The 27,952-nt window shown below is 46.1% G+C and overlaps 1 protein-coding gene and 1 long non-coding RNA gene across 18 annotated transcripts in view; one reads left to right on the plus strand and one right to left on the minus strand.

Moving 5' to 3' along the window:
* KIF16B (kinesin family member 16B) overlaps window positions 1-27,372 on the plus strand; it is a 314,926-nt gene extending 287,554 nt beyond the window's left edge. For 3 of the 13 annotated variants that reach the window (XM_038571566.1, XM_038571563.1, XM_038571564.1), the window contains one exon: window positions 12,470-13,770. In XM_038571566.1, the coding sequence (XP_038427494.1) occupies window positions 12,470-12,628 (159 nt within the window). In that variant the 3' untranslated portion in view covers window positions 12,629-13,770. Of the gene's footprint in view, window positions 1-12,469; window positions 13,771-21,600; window positions 21,796-22,239; window positions 22,343-22,856; window positions 22,947-24,272; window positions 24,351-24,632; window positions 24,882-26,078; window positions 26,628-26,848 lie in introns of those variants that run through there. The other 10 variants (XM_038571565.1, XM_038571567.1, XR_005377521.1 and 7 more) reach the window with 9 other exon arrangements.
* Window positions 14,210-27,952, minus strand: part of LOC106557691 — a 29,150-nt gene continuing 15,407 nt past the window's right edge. For 2 of the 5 annotated variants that reach the window (XR_005377528.1, XR_005377532.1), the window contains 3 exons: window positions 26,565-26,726; window positions 22,205-23,033; window positions 14,210-16,287 (listed from right to left, as the gene is read on the minus strand). This is a non-coding gene — a long non-coding RNA (uncharacterized LOC106557691). Of the gene's footprint in view, window positions 16,288-20,716; window positions 21,788-22,204; window positions 23,034-26,564; window positions 26,727-27,952 lie in introns of those variants that run through there. The other 3 variants (XR_005377529.1, XR_005377531.1, XR_005377530.1) reach the window with 3 other exon arrangements.

Here is a 27,952-nt window from a genome sequence, read left to right on the forward strand (position 1 = left end):
GCTGCAAGGGAAGATCCTAAAGAGAGAAAACCCAGGCTTCTCATTGTTCATCATGATTTATTACAGTTACCTAATATTCATTGTATCAAGCACCTAATGGTGAGTGTCTTTTATGAGCAAAGTGCTGTGCAGGAGGGATGTGTGTGTGTATCTATATATATAAATTTCTTTTTTAACTTAGATGTTTAATTGTGTGGGTGATATCTGTTTGGTGAAGGAATTTTTAAAAATCTACAGTTATCCCATCCTTTTTTAGAATCAGAAATGTATTATTAGAGAAGTTTTGGTCTGGCTTTTCTCCCTGCCTCCATCTTCCTTGATGTAGTCAAGCTTCCATCATTGTCCCCAGTGAAGGGTATCATTGGTGTGGATAATCCAAATCCGCAGCTAATCCTCTCTTGGGGGGGGGGGGGGGTTACAGGCATACCACTCAGGGCCACCGGCCTCATCACACCTGGGGCATGACCATGTCTCCCTCCTGGGATGTAGGGCAATGTGTGGACACTGAGGAATAACTCTCAGGGCAGGAGGATAATCTGCAAGGCAAATAGTCCGACAGGGATCATCAGGATCCCACTAGTCCACAGAACACAAAAGGGGCAGTGGTTCTTCCCTCCTGGTCTTAAGAGCTGACCCTCTCGCCCTGGAATTCAGGGACTCATTGGTATTCAGTGATGGCCTGGTCCCAGGCCAGGCTGAGAAAAGTTACCATCAATATATAAGTGACCTCAGGTCAGACATTAAAGGGGAGGATGGTTGTGCTCAACCCCAGGCACAGATGGTAGGAAGGAGCAAGATATCATTAAGGGTTCCTAAAGCATCACAATGCCTCCAAGTGCATGGCTTCTACTAAGAGGGAGACTTTGGGACACCAAAGTCAGTGTGCATTACTTCTTGATAAGCTTTTGGGGACCGGATTCTTTGAGTTTAAGTACATTATAGCCAAGAGGGTTACCACATAGCAAGATTCTCATTTGAAAGTCTGCCAGTTAAAATTGGTCATTTGGAGCAGTCATTCTGTCTCAGAATGTCAGGAACCTCTTTGAAGGTTCCTGCAAGAAAGAATCATGAGCTGAGAAACATAGAATAGTTATTTTTTGCCCCAGATGGTATTTTTCCAGAATCTCAGAATCCAAAATGTTTCTTAAAATGAGTTTTGTGGGCATCGTTAATTTACCTGGTGTAGCCTAGATTTTTTCTTTTAGCCTAGATTTTTAAATTTATGATTACAATTCCCCATTTTGAGAAACCCATTAATTCCTCCTTACTTTAAAGCATTTTTAAAATGAAGGGTCTGCCAGTATCTGAGTATATGATATGAGGTGACTTTGGAAGAAAGCCATTCCAGACTTGCTGTCTTCCACTTTCCTTTGAAGGAGAAAACATTAAAGCATTAAATACTTCCACATTTTAAGCCCATGTGTCTCTAAACATCTAAAAGAGAAGAAAAAATATATTTGCAGATTAACTCCATGAGGACAAAGCCATGTAGATAATAATGTCACCTACTTAATAAATGCATGCTGTGAATTGGACCCTGCCCCACGCACCTCACAAACACAGCTCATTTCATCTTCTGATCTAAAACAATGATATTGTCAGGAGAAGAAACTGAGGTGCAGAGGAGTTCAGGGACTTAATCCGAACCCCAGTGCTGTAACATCCCTGTGCCCAGTGTGGTGGCTCCTGCATGACTGGGTGTCCCAGCAGGTGGCTCATGATGGGAGGGTTGGAATCCAGCAATCATGTGGTCTGCACGGCCAGGTGAGCCTCCAGGCTGCTTTTCTACTTTCCCCGCCCAGATGTGGAGACCGTTGAGTTGCTGTGCCTCTTTGTGGAGCTGTTACCAGTCTCTTAGCCCAGATCCACTAAGCAAAAGTCAAAGAACCAGGGTGAGCCCTGGAACCTGCACTTCTCCAACAGAGCGTATCCTCCCATATTTTGCTTCAACCAAATGAGGTTGAGAGTAGGGCCTTTCAGACCTTCTGGAAGTGGTTGGCCTGCTTCCTTATAGCAGACATGCCATTGCTTGTGGCTCAAGATGCAGCCTGAATTTCGTTACTTTCTTGCCTCCATGAGCCTAAAAGGTGGGCCTGGTATCGACTTAGGTTTTGGAGAAGAGCTCAACCAGCTTCTCAGTCTGAGCAGATTTGGGGCTTTCTTTGTGGCCTGTTTGCTTATGGGGGTGGAAATCTCCCCTTCAGCTTGCTGGTCTACCAGGCCAGGTGATCACAGTCACTGAAGCTATGCTTAGTACCCCACGCAGGAATGCCGACTTGTAAAAATTGAATATCACATGACTTTAAATGCATATTCCTTATAAAAGTTTTAAAGCTCACTGGATTTTATTAGAATATGTGAACCAGACTGAGTATATTAAATTTATGAGCCCAATTGATGCAGTACCATAATAATTCAATACAATATGCTTATGTCATTAAGCTCATAAAGAAGATTCTCTGAATAGCTGTAATGAATAGTTCCGATTCTGTAATCACAGACTAACATTTTCACCCTGATGAATTTTAACTGGGAGCTCTCAAAATTCTTTATAAAATCAAGAAATAAATGTCATATTTCAAATGATGACTACTTATTTCAAGTATTTACTTTAAAACCTGGGATGAATAGAAAAGAAGTACCTGCTAAGACAGAATTATTCATTAGAAATACTAAAGAGGTTGGGAGAGGTTAACATGTAGTAGATGGGACTGTGATTTATGGCTAGTCATAAGTTATAAATAAAAACCAGAGACTTTTCTATTCTGCTTTGACTAATCTCATTGACACCCTCCTCTCTTACCTTCTTCCCACACACATGTATTTTGGTTATCTATCACCATGTAATAATCTACTCCAAAACTGAACTTCCTTAAAGCAACCACCATTTTATTGCTTATGATGCTGTGGTTCTAGAATTTGGGCAGGGCTCCGCTGAGTGGTTCATCTTTTCCAAGTGTCAGGTATCAGGTCAGGCCCCTTATATGACCGCATTCTGATCATGGTGCCACCAAGGACTGGGCCCACTAGGGCACCAGAGGCTGCAAGGTGACTTCTTCACTGTCAGCTTTACCTCTGCTGTGTTCTCTTGGTGAAAATAAGCAAGCACAGGCTCTACCCAGAATGCCTGAAAGGATCCATGGATCTGAGAGAAGAGACACTGCCAGAGCACAGTACAGGACCTCCAGTGTGAAGACCAGTAGAGAGACCAAGATGGCAAGCAGTGCATTCAAGAAGCATATCCCTCTGCTAAGAGTGTGCATGCAGTCCAGTCATGCTGAACTCTTGGTAGGACCCCCAAGCTGTGCATCCTCGCTCTGAGGCTTTGCACATGCTCTCCCCACTGGAATAGGCTTCCTTCAGGTATCTTCCACCAGTATTTTCCCCTGTCTGATTCTTACTCATCCCTCAGCTCTTGGCCTAAATGTCACCAGTTCCCAGAACTAGGCTGGATGCCTTTTTCTGTGTGTTCCAAAAGCATCTTATTCCTGTTTAGAATATGTAGCCATATATTAATCAGTGGTTTACCTATCCAACTCCTTGGAATATCTATGCTTTACTCAGGACAGGAAATGATCTTTTTCACTACTGAATCCTCAGCAGTACTGGCACGTAGAAAGCTCTCAGTAAATATCTGTTGGGCGCATGAATGAAGTCTCGAGAGAGAAGAGCCAACAAAGAACAAACCTCATCCAGTCCTTAGAAGACAAGAAGGATTTAGATGAACGATTCCAAACAATGAAGACATGGTACAGGGCAGCACAGGTTTTGTGTCTGTATATTCAACATTAGATACCCAGTGCCTGGCACACAGCTCCAAGTAGAGCAGGTATGTGGTAACTGTGGTGGATGGATGAGTTACTTAAACTGTCCTAATTTCATCAGAATGTGGAGGACATTTAGGGGCATGTCAGGAAAGGAAGCCAGCATTTTTGATCCAGTGGAGACAAATTTTAGAATTCCTAAATAGCCAGAGAGAGTTCTAGTTGACACAACTAGAATTTATGAGAGTTTGAAACTGGGAAGACTTGAGTGAGTGAATATTGACCCCACTGGTTTGATTCATGACCCATAGTCATTGGTAACCAGACCTCTCTCGGGTCTGGAAATATCCTAGCGTGTCTCCATCCTGGCTTGATCTGTCTTCAGAACCCGTCAGTCAAGGATGAATTTTCCAACTGCTGCAAGGTAAATGAAACCTCTAAGTCTTATTAGACTGATCGTTATCTTTAAGCTGCCACCATGGCTAATGACTTCTGGAAATGAGGAATTCCAGCAAACTGTCTTCCCTGTTAATATGTTACAGTGGAAACGTGGATAAGGCCCTACTATATTTTTAAAGCACGTTTTAATGATTTCAATAACTTTAAATTAAATTATGAATTTATGTTAAAATTTTGTGAAATGAGAAATCATGAGAGTGACACAGCTGGGTGGTACGTGGCCACGAAGGAAGCAGCAGTTTGCCGTTACAGTCATGAACCTTATTAGCAAGCTTTTTAATAACATAAAATAGTCCTGACTTTATCCCGTTGGTAATTAAAACAGAAGGAAGGGAACCAAAAATAATAAGGTCTTTTCCAGTGCTTCTGAGGCCCTACTCTCATTCCCACATGTTGTCTCTCTCTCTCTCTTTTTTTTTTTTAAGATTTTATTTATTTATTCATGAGAGACAGAGAGAGAGAGAGAGAGAGAGAGGCAGACACAGGCAGAGGGAGAAGCAGGCTCCATGCAGGAAGCCTGACGTGGGACTCGATTCTAGGACTCCAGGATCACGCCCTGGGCCATAGGCAGGCGCTAAACCACTGAGCCACCCAGGTGTCCCTCCCACATGTTCTCTACACACACACACACACACACACACACAGTGGCAAATTCTGTGAGCATGGGCTCCATAAAGGGCTGCATTGACATTGACTCCTTACATTTCATGCTTAAGGGATTGTACGTTGTGAATTATATTAGGCCATCTGACTTTCTTCTGAATTTGAAGAGCCACTTGTTTGTCAGCCTCTATGGACTGTTGATGTTGGCTAAGTCACTGCCTCTTAGGATCTCAGTTTTCCTCCCCTGTAAACAGGATATGCATACCTGGTCCTCCTCCTCCTCAGTATATCTTCATGCTCTCTTGAGCTCATGAACTGGGAAGTGCTTTGTACAGCGTGCCTGCAGACTCAAATCCAGGTGGAGGGCCCTCCATGTTTTCCTTCAGGTCCTGCTGTTCCTCACACAAAGCCCTTTACCTGCTGGCCTGGCTCCCCTGTTCATACTGTTTGCCGAGCGTGGATGCCACTCCATCTTCCCTCCTTTCTAGATTCCAGACCTGAAAGGAAATGGCTGCAAGATGGGAAGTACCACCTTATTTAACTTGCTGCTGATCTTTGCATGGATGGACCAGAGAGTGCATGGTCTCTATGACTAGATTAGCATTTCATCCAGAAGCTCCTGAGTTGAAAAGAATAACCCAGCAGAGGCTCTTAAGGCCAGCTTTTAGCTAGGTTGTCATAGTAATTGAAGTACTTTCAGCCAGAGTGGAGACAGAAATTGTATTGTAGGTCACACATGAATCATGTTAATATAATGACCTTCATCAAGAATGAAATAAAAGGGACGCCTGGGTGGCTCAGTGGTTGAGCGTTTGCCTTCGGCTCAGGGCATGATCGCAGAATCCCAGGATCGAGTCCCACATCGGGTTCCCCACATGGGACTTCTCCTTCTGCCTATGTCTCTGCCTCTCTCTGTCTCTCATGAATACATAAATAAAATCTTTAAAAAAATGAAATGAAAATAGCATGTAGCAGCACATTATATTTTCAGTTTTTTCTTCCTAATGTGGTGTATTGATTGAGGTGCCAGGCTAAAGCTCTAAAATAATTGACTAAATTCTTGCTGAATTGTTCTGTATTGCTGTAGGGAGTGTGTTTCACCTTTCAGAACTCATTAACACAGCCAATAGACCATTTTAGCCTGTGTTTTGGTTCAAAAGATTAATAATGTTGTTTTGAAATGGTGTTGGAATTTTGAGATTGCCCTGTGTGTATATCAGGGTTTGGGGCAGGAACCTTCCAGGTTAGTGCTTGGCTGGGGATGTACCACTAGGATGTGCTGACCCATCTGAAATGTTACTCACTAAAGCCTCCTAGGATTGACCTTTTCCTAAGAGCTGGGTGCCCTGTACAGATCTTGATCTGACTTCAAACTAGCACCCTGAGGAGCTTGTATGTGGGATAGGTGGAAGGTTTCCTCAGACTCAGACTGGTGCCTGCCACCTGCCAGCACGACAGGGCTTATTGTTCATTAATTTGTTTGCAAACAATACAAAATCACTGTGGCCATTGTCAAAACATGGATTCCTCCACTCCTGGGCTTGGGAGTGGCGAGACCAAAGGCTCTCCCGCAGCTGGGCCTCTGAGAGTTCCCTGAATTTCTTACACTCTTGAAAACACCCTGTACTAGTGGCTGTGCAATCTGGAAGAGCTTGGTTCCAGCAGATGCCAAGTGGTATCTTCATTAAGCTTTTTGGCCATGGGGTGTCCATCCCAGAATATGAACAGGAACAATTCACCAGTCCTCTGTCCTATGTCTTCCCAAAGAAGGGGAAAAGATACTTTTTCAGAAGGGAATCTGAGTGCTATTTGGGAAGGAAAAAGGAAGCAGGGCAGTTACAAAATGGCCAGTGCCCACAAGGCTCTGTAAGGAAGATACGGAAGCGTGGGCACAGCTACATTGGACTCTGTGTAGAGTATAAGCCTCACCACAAGAGATCTTTTTCCCCATTCTTGTGTTTGCATAGAACTTAACCCGAGAGAACCCAGAGCCTCCCAGTCTCTGTGAGAGCAGCCTTAGGTCTGGGAAAGGCAACAAACATATCTGGCGCAGTGTAGATGGCTTTACCTGGCGAAAGATGGCAGTGCTCAGGAGGTGGGGGGTGGCCAAAAGGAAAATAGGGGAATGGTAGACTGGACAGCAGGCTGCTGATTGATACCCAGTCCCTGGGGCTGGCAGATATGGATGTGTGTGCTGCCACTCCCACTTCTATGCTCTGTGACCTTCAGGGCATTACTTCAGCCTCCTGGTCCTCAGTTTCTTCATCTAGAAGATGGGATAATTATGGTCCCTACTTCATAAAGTTGTGATAGTTAAATGAGATATACCGTGAGAAGTTCTCACTGTGGCTGGAACACTGCAGGCCCTTGATAAATAGCCCCCTTGTAAAAGTAACCAGATGGTGGCTAGTCAGCCTGTTGTGTGCACGTGGGAGACAGTCCTCAGGGTCTTGGCAGGGATGAGTTGAAGAAGAGGACCGCTTTGGAAAGAAGAGGTCAGGAGCCCGGCGTGGATCTCTGGGACAGGCTGTATGTCCTTCTGTGCTCTTTTGACCTTCTCTTAAAAAGCTCCTGGTCCCCTGTAGGATTTTGTCTTGTTTGGGGATGGGAGTTAAAGCACATGCCTATTTAACACTGATTGGAATAGACCCAGGGGGCCTGTCTGTCCTGGTTACTTCTACCCCACCCCCCACAACCCCTGCATAGACTGACTTTAAAAAACAGGAAGATACTCCTGCACACTGTGAAAGAAAGGCGTATTACGGAATCAAGATTCTCTGCTTCAGTCCTGAACTATGCCTTTAAGATCAGCCATCTAAACTGGATTTCCTGAAAGTATCAATAAGAAAACATTTCATAATTTAGTGTTGGTCCAAGTAGCAAAAAGTAAATAACCTAGATAAATGTCTCATCTGTTTCTTATCATTCTTAAATCTTTTTTGTCTTGCCAAACTGATAGCTCCCAGAGTTTGGTCGCCAATATTGCTGTGCTGTTTCCTTCTCTCCCCTGTGTCTTCTGTTCTGCCTCCATCCATACCCTCCATCATTTCCCTTTTCCTCAGCAAGCCCCTCCATCTCCGTGTGGCCCCTGCCCTTCCCGCCATCACTCATACCCAGACCCTCTCCCAGTACCTGCACCGCCCCCCCCTTGCTCTGTACTGCAGGGTTGCAATCTTATTGGTAAAGGATTTGGTTTAAACTGACTTTCATCCTCCAGCTACCCTGGGCACGGCAGGCCTGAAATGTGCACAATGGTAGTGGGTGCAACGCCCTGTTCACAGTGGCCCTGACAAGTGTTTAATGAAGCAGACTTGGATGAGATACTCACCTCCAGGGTGGGCAAAGGTTGCTGGCCTTCTGTGGTTCCTAATAGCTACAAAGATTTAAATATGCCTGTTTTTTTTCTTTCTTTCTTTCTTTCTTTCTTTCTTTCTTTCTTTCTTTCTTTCTTTCTTTCTTTCTTTCTTTCTTCCTTCCTTCCTTCCTTCCTTCCTTCCTTCCTTCCTTCCTTCCTTCCTTTTGGAGAAATACCACGTGAAAGAAACAGAAATTGGATATTGGATTTCACAAATCCTTTTCCTATTTTGTCCTTCTGACCCTGATAAGCCACTTAAACTGCTTATGTTCTTCAATTTTTTGTAATACTTTTTTTTTTTTTGGTAGTATTTTTTTATAAAGTGAAATACCCTGGGGATGCAGCTTGGCTCCTTGACTTATTTTTCACATACCAGGAAGAGTTAGACGATAAAAAGGGGGATAGCTTTGACAGGAAGAACTGTAATTTTTTCCATTCAGCCACAGATGCTGTAGAAAACACTGTGAGCCCAAGCAACATAAACGACTAATGTAAATATGTGTGTATTTAAATACAAATATTATGTATAATTATAATGTATATTAAACAGACATAATAATAGAATTCCAGTTCATTGGCTGATCTTGGCCTGAGCCTAAAATCCCTAAGGGAGAATTTCTTTACTGGAGAGAGAGCAATAAACCTGATTCACCAGACACCATTGTGTAGGGGCACATTGCATCTCTGAAGAAGAGCTCAAACGGAAGAACCAAACCAGTCATCCTGTGTGCCTGTCTGTGCAAAGCAGGCAATAGGCATGTTCACATGAGGAATACTCTACAGCAGTGAGAATGAACAAACTGCAACTATACCTAAAAGGGTGTGTGAATGTCATGTACACCATGTGAAGCATAGGAGGGCCAGACACAAAAGAGAGTGTCCTCTGTGATTCCATTAACACAAGGTTCAAAAACTGGCAAAATTAAGCGACAGTAGGAAAAGTCAGGAAAAGATAGGATAGCCTTATTCTTGGGGAAAGGATCGTGAGAGAGTATGGGAGCACTAGCAGTGCTGTCTTGTTGTTACCTAGGTGCTGATCACACAGGGGTGTCCGCTTTTTGAAGTTTCATTTGGCTGTGCATGTGTGCTGTTTTCTCTGTGTACACCTGAATTTTTAAAAATTAACGCCTCAGAATCAATCATCAGGGTTCCTTCCACGCACTTTTCCCAAGCTCAGTGGTGTGTCAGGCATGGTGGGGGTTACAAAGAAAAATGAGCTGCTGCCTGTGACCTCAAGAACCTTCTGGAAGTTTAGTTGTCTTCTGTCCCCAGCCCTATACGTAGTCCTTTGGTTTTGTCATTCACCAGAAGGAATTTGGCCAGCCCGCTGCAGGCATGTGGCTCTGGACACACCACCAGGGCTACCGTGACTCACTCAGACACTTCAGAGCACCTCGAGCTCACTGCAAAGAATACCTTCTGATCAAAGCATTTCTTTGGCCAAGGAAGCAGTCTAAGTAAAGGGAACCCAGGCTGCCCAGTCCTGCTAAGCAGAGGTTTGGTTTATAATGTAAAAACTCTCCTGTAATGTTTATAATTCATTGAATGAGATCCTTCTACCTCAAGTTCCATGGAGACATGCTAGTGAGTTTGTTTAAAGAAAAAGGCCCTACTTACACCTAGTTTACTGTTCTCTTGATAGTGGTGTCCTGGCGGGGAAGGTATGTCAGATACTTTTTCTTCTATTTATGTTTTTAACTTTCACTTTTCTTTACACTCTTTGGTCTCTACTGGCCCTTTAAAGCCCCCCACCCCACCTTGTGAACTAATTATGACAAATGTTGGTAGGATACCAGTTCCCAGATGTGAATTCTTCACATTCTGGCAGAATTCATCTTGAAGGCAAGTTGGTTGTGAGCATTAGTCTGCAAGTTGGTTGTGAGCATTAGTCTGCACATTGGTGTGGCCTGTGGGAGAGGGGAGTAGGGGCTGCATGGAAGCTATGGATGTGATGCCTGCTCAGCCGCCTGGCTCTGTTCATGGCGGAAGAGTTGCAGCCCCATGCTCCAGTGCACAAGTTCCTTATCATCCTTGTCCCAAACACTTCACTCTTGACCTGTCAACAACAGTCCATTTGCTCACTTACATTTATCGCATTTGCAAGCATTGGCTGGCTGGCTGGGTGTGGGCTCAGATGTGCACTCGTATCCATATTGACTGGACTGCGGGTCCCTCTAAAGTTGCAGTTCTCAGCTTCCCTTCCCCCAGCAAAGTTGAAGTACGGTTCCCTTTTGCCATTGATAAAAATAAGTCCTGGTGTAAGATCTTCATTTTTCAGCAATTGGTTTTGGCACCTTCTTGCCTCCACCTGATTGCTCTTTCAAGCTCCTTTCCTGAGAGATTACTGTGAGACCAGTATCTTAGGTATATTGAACAAAAAAAGAGTCTGAGTTAAAAACACTTGTTTTTAAATCCCCTCTTCTGATTAGTAGCCTTGCTCATTTCTGCAACAGGATCCTTACCCGAAAATGAGTTTGACAGTAATAAAAACAGGTAATTCCAGGCCAAGTACGATGATAACATAAAATTAGGTGAGTTCAGAAATTTGGGGGCATGGTATGAGCGTTTTGTTCTACTGCTTTGGGGATGGCTTCCTGGGCGTATGCATGTGTCAGGACTCATCAGATTGTCTGAGGAATGTGCAGTGACTGTGCAGCAATAAGAAATTAGAAGAGGGATCCCTGGGTGGCGCGGTGGTTTGGCGCCTGCCTTTGGCCCAGGGCGCGATCCTGGAGACCCGGGATCGAATCCCACATCAGGCTCCCGGTGCATGGAGCCTGCTTCTCCCTCTGCCTGTGTCTCTGCCTCTCTCTCTCTCTCTGTGACTATCATAAATAAATAAAAATAAAAAAAAAATTAAAAAAAAAAGAAATTAGAAGATTTTTAGAAACTACAAATTACTATACAAACGTTAATTATTGATAATCTTCATTATTACATTTAAGAAAGTAACTGATGAATTTTCCTCCAGCAGAGTGCCATCCTTCAGAAGTAGATTTCAGGCTGGCAGTTCATAGAGGAAGCTGAATTCCACTCCCTGGGCCAAGGTGTCTCAGTCATGGCACGATGACATTAGGATTGTGATAATGCGTGCATCGTAGGATGCACCTGGATATACCCCCCAGCCCAGAGGGACAGTCAATCAGAAATGTCTCCAGACACTGTTGTATGTCTTCAAGGGTACAAATCACCCCTGACTGGGAACCACTGCTTCTGAGGCCTCAGACAAATTTCTTTGTTACTCAAAGTCCATAATTATTACATTTAATTTCAACGTTTGTGATAGGATTGTTTATAACAATCTGAAACAAGCTGAGTCAGAAATAAAGATTTAGGCTTCCTCCCTCCCGTTCCACCTCCACCCCTACCCCCTGTATTCCGTCCCATTCTGTTATAAATAACATTTGCCTGACCTGAAAAATATTAACTATTTTTGTGTGTCCTCTTTTCCTTTAATACATCCTGCCAGCAGCCCGCCTGATTCCATCCCGGCATCTGAGATCCTTGTCCCAGACATGCTTTGCTTGCTGGTGCCAGAAAAGGCAGCGAATGCTGTGACAAACACGTGTGGCAGGGGGAGGGGCAGTGCCAAGGATTCAGAGCAATTAATCTTAGTAAGAATTTCTTTTCATTGAGGATTATAGGTTTTGCAGAATGATTTGTAAATATTAGTTTTTTGGAACTGACCCTCTTGTCCTCGTGTTTCTCTTCCTTTAGTTTATAAGAAGGATCCAAAGCAGACAGTGACGGTAACCATTTAAAAATGCGCATCAGCAGCACATTTAGCATTGTACAGATGCCTTGCCTAGCCTTTTTTTTTTTTTTTTTTTTGCCTCCTTTTAATCAGCTTTCTATTTAATAAGTAAGTTGGGAGGAAATGACTTGTTAAAAAACAGAATCTTAACTAGTGCCGCTCTTGCTGGAAAGCAGACCCCTCCCCACTCCGACCCCAGGCACCACGTTGTTATTTCTCTGGGCATCCTCTGCAGGGGGACCCGAGGCCATGTGGCCATGAGTCCACTTCTCTGTGCAGAGAAGTCACCTGCATCATGGATGCAGTGGCTTGGTGCGGTGACAGCCAAGGCCTCACAGAGTTCCATAGACTGTTTGTAATGACAGCAACAGCTCTTTTAAAGTGGGCAGCAAGTTGTGTCTGCAGTTTCTTCTCTCCTTGATCTCACCCAACAATATATCATTGTGCTCTGTATCTTCCTCAGAAATACCTCATTCTCCTCTCCTTGATCCCACCCAACATCTCACCATGCTCTGTCTCTTGTCTCTTCCTCAGAAATACCTCAGGGATTTTTTCAGCGTGATGCTCCAATCTGCGACATCCCCCCTGCACATCGACAAAGTGGGGCTCACTCTTTCCAAACACACCATTTGCGAGTTCTCACCATTCTTCAAGAAGGGAGTCTTTGACTACAGCAGCCACGGGACGGGGTAGAGCTGGGGGTGATGGACAAACCACCCAAACCACCAATGCAGTGCCTTCTCGTCGGAGTGGCTGGCCCGGTGCAGGGCAGCCTCCTCCTGCTGCGGCCAGATGCGCAACAGCTGGCTCAGGCTGCCTCACCGGGGCCTACTGAGTGCCTGAAGCCAGGACGGGCATGTTTCGCTTTGCTGACGTGACCCCGACAGGCAGCTTTGCTGTCCCATTGCCATCAAATGTGGCCTTCTCTCCACACTGCTTCCTTCTTCTCACAAAGGAGTCTGCCCATGGGGTAAAAGGGGTGTGGCTGGATTGTCTTGGGCCCTCTGAGCCCAGCCAGCCCAGGACCTCCCTGAAGTAAGTGGGCGGCTCTTCAGACATCCCTTAAATGACTGTCATCTGGTTTCCTCTTCCACCAAAATATGTCTTATTTTTTATATTCCTTCCACATGGCTGGCAACATCCCAAGAGAAGCATTTTAAATTATTTCATTGTATTCTTTTTTTCTTTTTCCCCTCATTTGAGTCGGAACTTTTGTACAATACCTAACCACTGATGTTTACACAGAATTTCATATTCTGCAAAAGGGAATTTTGGTCCAATCATGACTGGAATCTTCCATGCTTGACAAATTGGATGTAGGTGACATCACATAAAGCTTCTGTAAATCCATACAAATAGGATATTTGTTTAATCTTGAATATTTGAGGAGATTTCCCCAAATGTAAATGGCCACGGTGCATTCTTGAGCTTATTCTGCTAAGCACAAAACAAGCGCATAGCTGAAAGCCTATTTTTAAATGTTACTTTTTTTCACATTTTTGTTACAGAATCTACTGGATCTTTGGCTGAAAGACTAGAATTTATAGTAGTTGATTAATGATCCCTTAAATTACTCAGGACTTAATGTAGCATTGCACATCTATGTACAGTAAACTGCTTTGTTTTACTAAAGTGAAAAATGTGAGTAGAAAAAATATATATGTGGTATATATGGAAATATATATAATTCTACCTATAGATTTATATATGTACACATGCCTGTACAATAGTTGTATCAAAATATATAATCGTTCACACCAAATTTATTAAAGGTATTTGCTTTTTCAAAATTTAAATTGAGCTGCTATCAATATTAAATGAAGTCATAGAATCTATCCTGTAGCTCATTTTATTTTAAGTTTATAACATGATCATCCCTACTGGTCTGTTTAAAAATTTATCTAATGTGTTTGGAAAGATCTATAATGTATAATTTAGCATTTGTGTCTCAGAAGATGCCATTGGAGTAACATTTGAAGCCACAAATGAACGGGGTAACAAAACATGTTTGCATTCAGGCTTCGAGGATATGCCTGTGCAACTGAGCTCTCCAACCTGAAAAATATGTTTAAAGATGCAGTTATCCCAATAAGGGAGAAAACTATTATTATACTAATTACATATCATAGTTTAACATGAGAAGAAATGAGGACTTCAAAAATTGCTACAGAAAGACTTGCTTTTGTCTACAGCGGTGATTACAGGCATAGGTTTAGAAAGGCAGTTACTACCAGAGAATTTAAACCTAGAGATTAAAGGATAAAAGCTGAGGGATAATAATTAACCATAGGTCCTTTATTTAAAGAGAGTCACAACAGTACAGATTTCCCTTCGTTTGCTGAGTAAACCAAATGGTTTTCTTCACTGACCAGATAATCTGTCCCCTGCCCTTTCGGATCTGTACCGGAGGCCAGGCTCACGCACGCGTATCATTGAAGTGACACAAGACACAGTACTAACTTGGCAAGAATAAGCAAATGTGTGTGTTTGTAAGAAGTGCAGGAATCAGAGGACCCTTTCATTCCAAACCCTCATTTTAAGAAATCAGTGTTGAGTTTGAAGTTCAAGCACTAACAGGCTCTGGCTAAAGCCAGCTGTGCTGGAAGTGTGGGTCATTTCACCTCTCTGAGCCTGAGCCTCCCCGACTGAAAACCAAGCTGTTGCACAAGATGATCTCTAGGTCCCATTCTAGCCATGCTTATGAACAGGGGAATAACTACTCCTGGTGGATGGACCGGGTAGGCCCCTGGTGTGTGGACATGAAATACAAACTAGGAATCAGCTTGATCTGAATACAACATGAGGGAGTGCGGAAAAGCCAATGTACAGTCTCACCTAAACAAATAATGGAATCCCTTCCTGGAGTGAAGACAAAAAAACAGTTGTAAGAGTCAGGATGACAAAATGGGAGGCTTGTTTTGACTGATTCAAAGGAGTAAAAGAAAATTAGCAAATGCATAGGTTATTACTTCAAGCGCATCAAATTAATGCTAAGATGACCATTTTAGGCAATTCAGATTGAGGTGCCATTGATTTACAATATTTTTGTAGCCAGTTGAACAAATCTAAGGAACTTAGAAGTCTTTATTTAAGCTGCTCTAGCATGTCCTAGGTCTTGCTTCTGCAATAAAATGTGTGCACCACACTTGTTTATAATCACAAGCAGTACAGGCATCTTCAGCCTGGATCCCACCCAGACCTTTGATTAATTTGGGGCATGTGAATAGATAGTAACCAAGACATGCTGGCTCTCTAATGATGGACATCTAGAAGATTCTCTGGCCAATAATGGGGAGATGCTTTAAAGATTCATGAACAGGGTAACCAGGCCCCAGGGCCACTTCTATTTACATTTGTATATACAAATACTCAGTTCTGCTCAATTTGGCCCTGGCTACCCGTACTCAGTGCTCTAGACAGCATATGTTTGGGAGTCTGGGCAGAAGCAACCGGAGTTTCACAGCTTAGAGCGTCTGTGAACTCAGATGTGTAGCTGCTGCTAGGCCACAGTTTCCGGCCTCACAGCTGGGGCACATTGGTGTTGTGGGTTCAAGTTTCAAAGGGAAGATTCAGACTCCTCTCCCCCAGGGCACAATCCCACATGTGCCCCATCATTTCCTCAGACATGCTCTCGGAGATGGAGAGCAGTGTCCTGTTGTGATGGGACTGATTATTACTTATGCTGAGCCTACCACAAGGCAAACCTCATCTCCTCAGAAGGCACTTGGATGTCAATTCAAGACAGTCACGAGAAGATATTCAGTGGTGTCCTGCTTTCCAATCAGTAGTGTTCAAAAGAGGTTTGAAATACACTTCTTGACAATCTACATAAAACTAAAGCAGTTGATGTATGTTTTGGGAAAACTAAATAAAGACCATTAATCTAAGGGGACTCAGTCTTGGCAAATTAAACCTTGTATATCCTTCCTTTTAACAGCAGTGTTCTTTCCACTTGGAAGAAGAGGACCTGGTTATGTTCTTCTGTTAAGAGTGTTCTTTTCTAAAAAAAAAAATTTAAAAAAAAGAGTGTTCTTTTCTGAGGATAATTACATGGGTAACGATTCTGTGATTTTTGAATTTCACACAATACAGAATTTTGCACGATACAGAATTACTTCCGATTGAAACAAATCCATTTATCATAAATTTCTACAGCATCATATACCAAATTGATCCTTCAGCAGTATCTGGGGGGTAATCAGAAACTGTGTTGGTGTTGGGCAGGCTGTTACTTTCAGAAGCCTTCATTTAGCAACCCAGTAGAGAATTCGGTTACATTTTGAGACAGTAGGAGAGGCAGAGACAGTTGGCTGAACTGAAGGGGTTCAACGATAGGACTTCATCCTTGTTCCCTGCAAATAGCAATTCACATGCGTTTATCACTGCAGTTCTGCACACAAAGCTCTGGTACTGTCCCCTGAGGTACCCTGTGCCTTTCTAAGAAGTTCTCCCTTTTGTGCATCTCTTGGAAAATGACTAAATATAAAATGTTCTTTCTTTGTGCCCATTTGGTACCCCTTCATTTGAAAATAAAATAATGAAGCTTTTCTTTCTCTGGGGGGTTACCTCTCCAAAAACTGATTCTTCTGTGGGAATTTGAGGTTCATTGATTTGATTTTGCTCCTTTTCTGTTGCTGGAAAAGCAGAATGTTTTCCTCTCAGGGAGAGAGGGATAAATGTGTTTGCAAAAAAGATGCACAAGCCATCTCTCTTCACGCATTTAAAGTGGAAAAGTGCACTAGGTACAAAATTGGCGATGTGTAGTGGAAATGCATCAGCTGAATGCGAAAGCCCCATAGGGTCAACATACAGTGTTCAGTACCATTAAGGCAGGTCACCAGAAAGAAAGAAACCTGTCTCTAGAATTTAAGACTGGGGGGAAAAACACATGAAAAATATAGCCAAATATCTTCACTGCTTGAAAACAGAGTTCTTTTCCTCAAAGCGTCAAAAATCCTTAAGCACAGTTAATATTTGCAGAAGTGTTTCAGTAGCACTTAACATTGTGCCTGAGAGCTTCTGGCTGAATTACAGCCCAGGGGCCTGCTATTCCTGAGGTTCCTCTTCCTTCTCAGCCATGCGGAAGAAAGGGAAGGAGGGAGGCCGAAGACTGCAGCTGCTTCTCCAAAGCTGCCAGGGAATCTCTTAGAGGAGAGAATCACAGCGAACAATCTACTAGTTTGTGGTGATTAAGAGCTTTCTTTAATATTTGCACTTTAAATTATTCTAAATCCTGTTAGCTTCTCTCCTAAAAATAAGCTAGAAACTGGTGTGGGGGTTGGAGGGAAGTGGTGGTGGCGGCGGGGGGGTAGCTTGACATTATAAATGACTCTCTTTCATATGGTGTTTTAAGCCCTAATTTTTTTTTTTTTTTTAAGATTTTATTTATCAGAGTGTGTGCTCGCACTAGCAGGGGAAGCGGCAGGCAGAGGGAGAGGGAGCAGGTTCCCCTCTGGGGAGCCCAACATGGGGCTCCAGCCCAGGACCCTAGGATTATGACCTGAGCCGAAGGCAGACACTTAGCCAACTGAGCCTCCTAGGTGCCCCTAAGCCCTAAATTTAATGGATGTAAAAAAGTCGATTCACAGGGGGTGCAATTCTTTGGTTGCAGTCATATTAAAACACTGGCTGTTACTCCCTTATAAACAGATGGGGAAGGTCATGTTTACATGATACAGGATTCTCTGCCTTCAGGCACAAGGGCAGCAGCCTTAGATATTTCTCGTGAAGAACTCTTGGCCAAAGAGTGTGGTGGTCCCCTCAGGATCTGAAGGGCAGAATATTCTGCGGTGGAGCCTGCATCTGAAGAGCTTGCTGGCCACCGGGCTCGCTGTCTGTTACACGTATGTGTGTTTCTCATCAGGAAACTGCTGCCAGCTGGCCGGGCCCCACGTCCCTGTGTGAGCCACTCCTCTCTGGACCTTGCAGACACAGCGAGGTGGGCCTTAGCCCATAAAGTACGGACAGTGCTTGCCCAACTTGAAGCCATTTCTGTGCGTGTCATAGCCACCACCCAGCCCCTTCCTTCCATGGGGATGGTGAAGGAAGGATCACACCAAACTTCAGCCATCCGTGTGATTCCTTCCACTGACCACGCTCAGTGTTGAGATCTCAGCCAAGAGAACATGGCACAGAGATCTAGAGCCAACAGGCTGTGTTCTGCTCATTCCTGGTTGTTAGAGAATTAGCCTGCTCCTTGCTGGCACCAACATGTCACCAGTCATTCAACACGTGCTCATGAGCACCTTCCCCGGCCTAGCACGGGGCTGGGCCCCTCCCCTCCCACAGTGGTGAGCAGTGTGGCCAAGGGCCAGCCCTCAGGGAGCTCAGTGCACTCGGCAACTCACCTGTGCTGGTGCAACCAAAGTGACAAATGTCACGGAGCAAGAGTAGGCAGTGCTGGGAGAACATACTAGACCAGTGATCTCATTTGGGAGGCTCTGCGATTTTCCTAAGCTAATACCTGAGCAGTGAGGAGAAATGAGTGCCAAGGAGGCAGAGAGATTGCTCCAAATTGAGGAAAGCGAGTGCAAGAGGGAAAACTCATCATCGCTGTAACCTGAAGAGAACATAAGGGACAGTGACATATTGGAGAGAGACACAGCAGCCAGAGGAAAGGGCACTTGAGAGGTTGCTGGCTGAAATTTTGTAAATGAGATCACGTTTCCCATCAGCTACCACTGTTCTGGAAGGATATCCCTGGGGAGGAAGAGCTCGTGGTAACTAGCGCTCATCCTTTAAATCACAGGTAATAAAGAGAAGCAAACTTCCCGATTACATGTTAACAACCGAGGGACAGCAATCTGGGGAGAGCCGCAGAGCCTGCCGGTTCTGCTCTTACAACTTTGACTATCAGTGTATTTAAGGTTCTGAGATTTCAGAGGCTCTCGCCTTAGAGAAGCATGTTCTCCGCAGAGCCTCGGTTATCTGGCTGGGGTGTGTCCAAACTTCCATACCACGGTTGCCAGCAAATCCAAGTAAAGCTCGTGTCTTGTCTTTGGGTTCCTACGAGACACCACTGTCAAGGAACTGAGCTAGTTGTGGGGTTTGGTTCATGATTTAGACCAGCGACCGCACAGGGACGCTGTGTCCTCCTTAAGCCTGGGGTGACATGATCTGCAGCCCCACGTGGACATCAAGCCCTCTATCTACCTTCTGAGCCTGAGCATCATCATCCCAGCCTCCTCTGTACGAGAAAAGATTATTTCTAGATTAAAAAAACAGCCTGTAGCCCATCCATTGGATGTATAGAGAAGCCCCTTGACTGGAACAGAAAGCAAAACCTCTCTCAGCCAGCCTGAGACTGGGGCTCAATGAAGCAGGTCAAGTTTCTGTGGATATGATGGCTCAGAGACTGACGTTCCTAACTCAAGGTGCTCAAAACATTTTCGTCTGATCCAATTTGTATGAATTCAGTGCTACCATTCAAAAGGACCATTGCTCTTCGTGCATTAATTCACCAAGCCGTTTAGTAAACTAGCTTCTCCGGTGGATGGATGCGAGCAGAGAGAGTCCTCCTTGGCCCCCACCAAGGACAGTATCACCAATAGGGTCAGACTGCCATTGGCTGTGGCTGCGGCCAGTGAAAGCTTCCCACACGAGCAAGAGGCCATGGAGGCCAGGACACGTGTCACGTGAGAAGAAGGTACAGCAGAAGTAGAGGGTTGTGCTCAGCCTGGGACACAGGGGCCTCAGGGATCACAAACAGCCAGGCTCATGTACCTTCTCTCTGATGTTCCTCTGGCTCAAACGCTTGTCTCGCAGAGTCAACAGGGCTGTGCATGCTGAGGTAAGAGTTGATTTTGTTGGGGGCAGGGACCCTTCAAAGACTCCCTCCCTAAGTAGCTTTTGTGCAGGGACAAATCTATTCAAGTTAAAAGCCAGGGCCCTCTGGCTGCCCATGCACTTCTTTTCAGCATTCAGTAGTATCAGCTTCCTGCTGCCTCTACTGAGTGCCACGCCAACTCCATGTGCCACTGCTTTGCACGTGTGGCTGTGACCTCAGTGAACTGGTGGGGCTGCTGAAAGCCTCGGATACTCTTAGAGATGGCAGGAGCCCTGCTAGTTTCCAAAAAACCATGAGCCTTCTGCTACCAGAGTCCAAGCCTCTTGTGTCCTTAAGCCAAGCAAAGCATTCAAAGCGTAGAAGAAAAGTCTCCATCTGTTCTGGAAAGCCTGCCAGTAAAACAGCATCTTGTGGATGAGGGATAGGTTATAACCCACGGAGGCCCCGGAGAACACAACTTAGCATACTTTTAATACCTCCCGGGAGGTCTGTGTTGCTCAGAGTGGCCCCAGCAGAGGGGCCAGTTATTTCTTGCATTTTCTTCGTGTGCCTATGACCAGGCTGAAATTGCTGAAATTGCCTCAGTTGAGTTGCACCACCTTTGGGACATTCTCCAAGCTCCTGGCAAAATCACAGGTTGTGAGCGGGACAGCAGTGCACCTGGCTACAGACAAAAGGTTGTCAGAGCTGGAAGGAGCCTTGGAAACAATCTGGATCTACAATCCATTTGGATACTAGGCAGTCCACATGGAGATGGCGAGGACATCCTCTCCAAAGGGACTTCAGAGCATGTTGCAGAAGTGCGTGTGCAGGCAAGTCCGCACCCTCAGGCTGCTCTCTCCCCAGGTTACCATCTCTGACTCAAATCCATTTCTTCGTTTACCAAAAGTAAAAAAGTAAAGCAGCTTGAGAGAGGTTGTGGCCTACCCAAGTCCCTAACTGGAGCCTCAATGTCCTCGGTTAGCTCCAGGCCCACTGTCCCCTGCCTGGATTAGAGGAAAATGAGGAGTGTGTCAATCATGGGGTGAGTCGGGAGATAGCACGCCAGTTATTTTCATAAAAAGAATTTTTAAAAAATTCTAGGTCACTTAAAAAGTAAAAATCAGAGAACTCAAAGTAGTAACTACAGGAAGCAGCTGCCACCCTGAAAGCTGGGAGGGCACGAGAAGGAAGTCAGAAGCATGGAGGAAAGGTGCCCCACGGAGTTGAAACTGAGAGTGCAAAGAGAAAGGGGCACCAGGGCTGGTGCTGGTGTCCGAGCTGCAGAAAGGGTCTGAGGGAGCTGGGACCAGGCCTCCGAGGAGGGGGAGGTGCTGGTGTCTCTGCGGGTGGGGCCACAGTGAGGCTCATTGGCACATGTTGGGAAAACTGCAAGCTGGACTCAGCTGCTGCTCCTGGGTGGCAGGAGTGTGGCGGAGGCAAAGCTGACAGCAACAGGGAGTGATCTAATCAGGAGAGGAAGACCAGAAGTGTTGCTGAGATGATGCTCACAGGAAGAGACAGCAAAAGAAACATCCTTTCTCGCTCCCCCAGCCTGGGGGTCTCTCTCTAGGGCCCTGCCTTGGCAGATCCTGACTGGGAGCAGCTGGCAGAGCAGAAATAGGGTTTGCGGAGTTCTGGTCTCTGCCTCCCAGAGCAGACTGGTGTGGGTTTGGGGGAGATCCGCGTTCACAAACTGGCACACTGAGCTTTTGCTCCAGTTGAAGCCTGGGCCTAACACTTACCAGCTACCCATCAAGTCTCAGAGAACAATCTGGAATCCGTGCCCTCAGACCCCCACCACAACCCATCACTGGACGTGGTCGAGGTGCTGTGTATGCTGATTGCCGGGCACAGGGTGCTAGTCTGGGAATTAATCCTCATGCCCTCTGCCCTCTAGGCGCTGACCTGCAATGGTGAAATGTGTTGCAAACCTTTCTCAGGTAGCCCAAGAGACTGGACACTCTTGTCTCTCAAAACAGCCGCAGCCATGTGGGACCTGCCCAGTGTGATGCCATCTCATCCTGTGGGAAATGCTACCGCAAGCATCTCCAGCCTCACCCGGCCTTTGCCACGTGCTAGTTTGTCTGAAATGGTAAGAACTATTTACAGACTGCTTTAAAAAGACAAGAAACCAAAGCATCGTAGGACACCAGTCCTGCACTGCCATGATAGTTGGTTTTTCTCACTCTCCCCTTATGTGACAAAGAAAGGCACTTTGGAAGGATCTTCTCTAATGCCATGGCCAAGTAAGGCAGAAGTAGGTCCCAATAGGCCCAGGGGGCACACACTGGTTTCTAGGGCATCCAGCAGGGGAGTGAGCCCTATGGTTAAGGGCTTGGGGACCCAAGGTTTAGATGCCGTGGATTAGATGCAGTAGTTTCTGTGCCCGTCTTGCAGCCCATAGAGCCCCCTTCCTCCTGTGTATGGGATCACCTCCATTCCCTCCACTCAAGGCGGACAGCTTCAGCCCTTCCACCCGGGGGATCTGGGGCACTACTCACCTGAAAAATCACTCGTCTGTGTTTATCCCCACGAGAAGCAAGATTGCCATACCGTTCCTGGTACCGGGCCATGACGTTGACCTTCAAAAGCCCTGAAACGGCTGTTTTCCTGGCTGCTGTGAGCTGTTGAACTCAGGAGTAGGTATTTCCCGAAAACATTTAACATCCCATAGCAAAGGTGTTGGAGGCGTCGTCTCCATTGTCGTTTCTCCTGGGCTGTGGTTGGCCTTTCTGCGTGAGTGCTTCTCCCCGCTGCGGGCTGGCTCTGCCAAGCGTGGAATCCAGGCCTTGCCTTCCCATTTGAGCTTTCCTGCTCACCCACCCCAGGAGGTAGATCAAAGGGGAGGGGACGCTTTGGGTATGAGGCGGTGATGCAGGAAAGGAGTTCTAGAAGAGACCTGCCCAAAGAGTTGAGGAGCACAAGTCAGTCACGCGGCTGACACAGAACATGCCTCCTGGCTCTGGGGCACAAACTTCTCCAATTATCAGAATGAAATCTTCAAGAAGCAAAATGGACATTTAATAGTTGCTTGCTTCCCCATCTACCCCTCCAGTCAGCCCACAGTGGCCGGGCTGGTATTTGTCTTCCTCTTAAAATGGATGCTGTCCAGGGAACTCAAAGAACTTCATTTATTTTCATTAAAATTCCCAGTATCAGTGACAGGCGATCGGCTCACGGGTGTGGAGGATGACAAGTGGCTGAGAGTACATCTGATCACAAAGAAAGCTTCATCCTGTCCAGGTACAGAAGCGTGAGCTGTAACAGCCCCCACCATCTGAGAAATACGCTGTCACAGGGCTTATCAGTGGAGACAAGCCAAAGCCAGACCTGCGAATTCAAGGAAATTCAGTAAAAGTGAGGTTTTTTCAAAAGGGGAAGTCTGAATAGATAAGACATATTTTAAGCAATCTCTAGAATTAGCCATCATCCATCCACATGGTAAAGGGGGAACGGCAAAATACAGGTAATGCAGAAAATTCATTCAAGCACTTAGGTTGAGCTTCCTTCTCCACTGCCTTATAACAAAAATCTCTAGTTCAGAAAGGACTGGTTTGAGTTTGCTTTTTTGTCCTCTCTGAGGGCTGCCAGAGATGTCTCAGAAGGACTGAGAGAGCACACACAGAATGGCCTGATGTGACACTGTGTGCCCAAGTGTCAGTGGGTTGTGCAGAGCAATGCATCTTTTGAAGCTTGAGGGAATTGCTGTTTCCTGGAACCCCTGCCATCCTGAGAAATGGTTGAAGGCAGAGACAGACCTACCTTGAAGCATAAGCCTCTTACAGGCATAGACCCCTGGGTTCTCCCGAAGACCTGGGGGCAGGCGGGGGAAGCAGCAACTGGGGATCCATGGGAGGGATGGGGGGAGAGAGCTATGCCCCTGCTTGGGGTCGCAGGGGGAGAGGGAGGGGGATGGGTCATGCTGAGCTGGACCGGCACCACCAAGGACGAGGGGCCTCAGGGCTGGTGCTGGGCAGGTCGGGGAGCTCTGTCTCCCAGGATATGCCCTGAGGCAAGAAGCTCTGCCCCTGACAGTGTGGCGTTTCCAGTAACAGGTTGTGACACCCAGGAAAGCCTGTTTTCTATTCTCTCTAAATGTGCTGTTACATCATCCTCTGATGCAGAAGGGATCAAAGAAAACATAGCAAAAAGCAGCAGGAAACACCTATTGTAGAACTGGGTCAAGCAATAAATTAATAACAACTCCTTAATATAATTCCCGGTAGACTCCCTTTATATGACCATCTTGTGAAGGCGGAACTACATGCAAAGGAAACCTCAGTGCTTGCCCGACATGGGGGGTGGGCGGGGTGGGGGGGCGGTGAAGGGGGTCGGGGGAAGTTCCCACAAAGGGGCAGCAGGTGGGAATGTTTTAGGGCGAGGGGCCATTCTCGACCTTGAGTGTGGGGATGGTTATACAAGTGTAGGCATCTGCAAGATTCATAGGACTGTATGTTGCCAAGGGCTTTACTGTATGTAGAATATTCCATTTTTTTTCCAGTAATTGATTTAGTCACGTGTGTTGACTGTCTGACTCTACTGTATAGCAGACCTGTTTCTCCTTCCTAGGTATCAGAGTCAACAGAGTCCTATGGGAGAGAAATTGAAAACGAAAACAAAAAAGCTTCAGCATCCAAAATCCAGTTGGTGAGCCTTGGGGAGGGGGCGCCCCCGGCCCGACTGGGAGGGGGACATGGGTTTGTTTGCAAATCTGTCTCCTCCCTGTCACCTGTCAGCCTGCAGATGGCAGAAACCATTTCAGTGGCTCTCAGCAGGTGCTTGGTAACAGTTGTGAAATAAATAACAGGGATGGGGGGTCACCCAGCAACTCAGCTCCAGAGCCCTCTCCCCTCTCTACCCCGCTCCCCCATCACACTTTCTTTTCTCTCCTTCCCTCTCCTGTTTCTCCACCCTCTGGCTCCCTCGTAGGCCCACCCTCACGGGTCTGAGGGTTTCCACAGTCTCCCAGCTGAAAGACCAGGGGCCCATCAGCATGGCTCCTACAGGAAAATGGATCCAGAGGAGCTTCTTCCCAGCCCTCCAAGTCTCCAGGAAGGCTCCTGAGGCAGGGCATCAGAATCCACCAGGAAAGTGACTGCAGGGCTCCCCAGGAACACGAAGCATCATAAGCTCAGGACAGGAAGATGAGAATCTGGTCGCTGTGTTGGGGGCCAGCAGGTACCCGCAGTGGTGAGGCTGGGTGGGGTGTGGGGTAACCACTCATCCCTCTAGGGCTGAGTTGCAAAAGTGCCCAGTGAGGGGTTAGACTCCAGGACTCCGTGGCAAATACAAGCCCGGTAACAACTGTCTGGTAGCCTTCAATTTCCATGACCGATGTCCACCTAAGTGATGAGTTCTGGAAAGAAAAAAACCACGTTCCTCTGCTCACTGCTGGTTCCCCTGCTTTGGCACCTGGCATATCCCATGGTAATGACACCGAGTTGGTGTGTATGTTTGGAGTCGGGGGCTAAGGGTCTTAATGACTAATGTTCTAAGAATATTTCTCAGGCTATTGCTCGGAAAAAGACTGGAGGAAACAAAGGGGAAGAAGTAAGAAAAATTGGGGGGCTTTGTCTGGGGAAGACTCTGTAGGGAGAGGCAGACAGGGTGGTCATCCGCCCCTGTGGGATCTACAGATTGAATGGATGGACGTCCAATGTCATTGAAAACAGAGCTGCAGAAAAAAATCACTGCCTTCTAAGATTGTGTTCTGGCTGAAATCCCTGCACCTTTCAGTATTTGGGAGGAAAAGGAAAGTCAAGTTTCGGGTTGGTTGACCTCCCTTGCTTCAGCATGAACAGATTGGAAGGGCTACCCCAAGCCCTAGAGTTGGTGTTGCTTCCAAGCTCCTAAATATGTTGCTGTTTCTTGTTCTAGTAAAAAGCCAGAATGAATAGTGAAGGGAATGTTTATAACCAGAGGCTCAGAGACATTCCATTTGCAACAGATAATCGTGTATGTCTGCGGGACACGGAAGAGGGAGACACTCCGGTTTCTAGGAAGTCTAGAAGTGGCCAACTGCAGCCAGACGGCCCAACCTGGAGGACTGTCATGGCACACCAGAGCGTGAAATCAGATTTTGGAGGGGGAAGGTTTGCCAGGAGCCTGGGTAGGGATTCTCAGCCAGCAGTTTGAGTGGGCCCTCAGGCAGAGCTGGCTTAGGTTTACAAACAATGAAACAGAGGTATGTGCCGGAGTGCCTTAGCACAAGGTAGCCCCTCGGCTCCAGTTCAGCTAGGACCCTCAACCACCTCAGGTATATGCGCCACCATCAAACACCCAAGTTAGCCCACCAGTCCTTCCTCCTCTTTTCTTCCAGTCCTCAGCAGGCTTATGTTTGGCCAAGCCTCAAGACCTGCTTCTTTGCCCTTCTAGGCTTTCTCTCTGCTGCCCCATCCAGGGACAGAATCATAAACCAGGCCCATGGATTCTGCAGGTACAGGACCAGCTGAAGCATCCTGGTGACTAGGGTGGGTTTGGCGAGCTAAGATCATCTCCCAAAGAGGACATTTACACCATCATAGGCTGGCTCAGCAAATCTGAGGTCCCTAGAGCAGCGTTAATGGAGGGAAGACCACAAGTACGGGCTTCCATGAACATGGGCAGAAACTATCACCCACAGATGGAGTTCCCTCCCTCTCTGTCTCTCTCCCAAAATCTGTCCTGGGTTTAAGGCCTTCCAATGGGTTCAGTCAGTCTCCATCCAGATTATCCAAGACACCGCCCTTACTTAAAGTCAACTCATTCGGCTTTTTAATCACAGCAGCAAAATACTTTCACAGAATACCTAGGGTAGCATTTGATTGCTAACTTGAGGCTATAACCTCACCACCAAACACCCACCACAGAAGCCTGGCTCACCATGCAGTTTCCAGGCCTGTCAAGCTACTGCTCAACCTGCTCCAAATTGGAAAGTGCTAAGAGGTATGACTTCTCTGCCAGCTGTTGAATGACATTCTTCTGAGGTGCCAGGGCTGGGCTCTGATGCTGGGGAGGGGAAGCTGGTGGTGTCCAGGCACTGCCCTACAAACACAGAGAAGAACAGTGACTAAGCAACAAGCTAAATTTGGTTCCCATGGGATAATGAGAGATCTTGGTTTGCTGTGATAACTCAGATGTCCTAAACTGGCTGTTCCTCTTCCCAGATCCAGTATGAACTACGAAACTCTCCAACATGATTAGTAGAAACTTTTGGAATGCAGCCCACAGTGAGATATGTCACCCAGCACATTCCCCTGAGTGAGCTGCCTAAACCAGCATTCTAGATGCTCCACAAACTAGACGGTCAGCCCAGGAACTCACTCTGAGGACGTGCCTGAGAAGATGGGGTACCCAGAAGAATCTAGGCTCGCTGGGACTGAACCTGGGAGTGATGTGGGTATGAAAGGGTGCAAATGGTGTTCGCATCATAAAGAATGCAAAACATAACATGGAAAAATAGTTTTCAACATACATGACAAAGAATTGATAACACATGAAAAGCACTCTTTCAAAATGATGAAAATAGGCTCACAATCTGTTTTCTTAAGTGTCTTTTTAAAACTCTTTGATTTTTACATGGCAAAGAATGTGAACATACAATTAACATCCACAAAAGAAATTAACGTGGCTATGGAACATAGCAACAGATGTTCAGCTTTACTAGAAATTAAAAATTCAAGTAAAGTCATCCCTGGGCTATCATTTGCGACACCTCAGGCTGATAAAAGTTTAGAGAGATCCTGGTACTGTAATAAATGGAGAAACTGATTTCTGACTCTCTACTGTAGGGGTGTTACTGATGAGTCTCTCTATGGGTCAGTATTTGTCAAAAGCCTTTATGATTTTCCTGTGCTCAGACTTCTCTGTAGACTGTTTGCAAAGATGGCCAGAGCAGCTCCTCCCTTCCTGTCCCACACACCCTCTAGCAATCTGAGCTCCCATTCTTCCATCAGTTATCTGGGCTCACGTGGAGTCTTGCTGTGACCAACACAATGCTGCATAAGTGAAGCATTACAATGTCAGAGACTAGGCCTGCAGAGGTTTGGCAGTTTCCATTTTTGCCGTCTTGGCCCTCTGAGCCACCGCGTGAGGATGGCTGGCTACACAACTGGAGAGACCACATGGAGAGAGAGGCTCTGGCTGACCCCATGACTGCAGCTGGATCAGCGAGCCCAGCCAGCACCTCACAGAGCAGAAGAACTGCCCAGCTAAGCCCGGCCAACCCCCACAATGGTGAGAAGTGATACATAGTTGCCCTTTTAAGGTAT

This window comes from Canis lupus, chromosome 24 (assembly GCF_011100685.1).
Source record: "Canis lupus familiaris isolate Mischka breed German Shepherd chromosome 24, alternate assembly UU_Cfam_GSD_1.0, whole genome shotgun sequence".
Taxonomy (NCBI): Eukaryota; Metazoa; Chordata; class Mammalia; order Carnivora; family Canidae; genus Canis; species Canis lupus.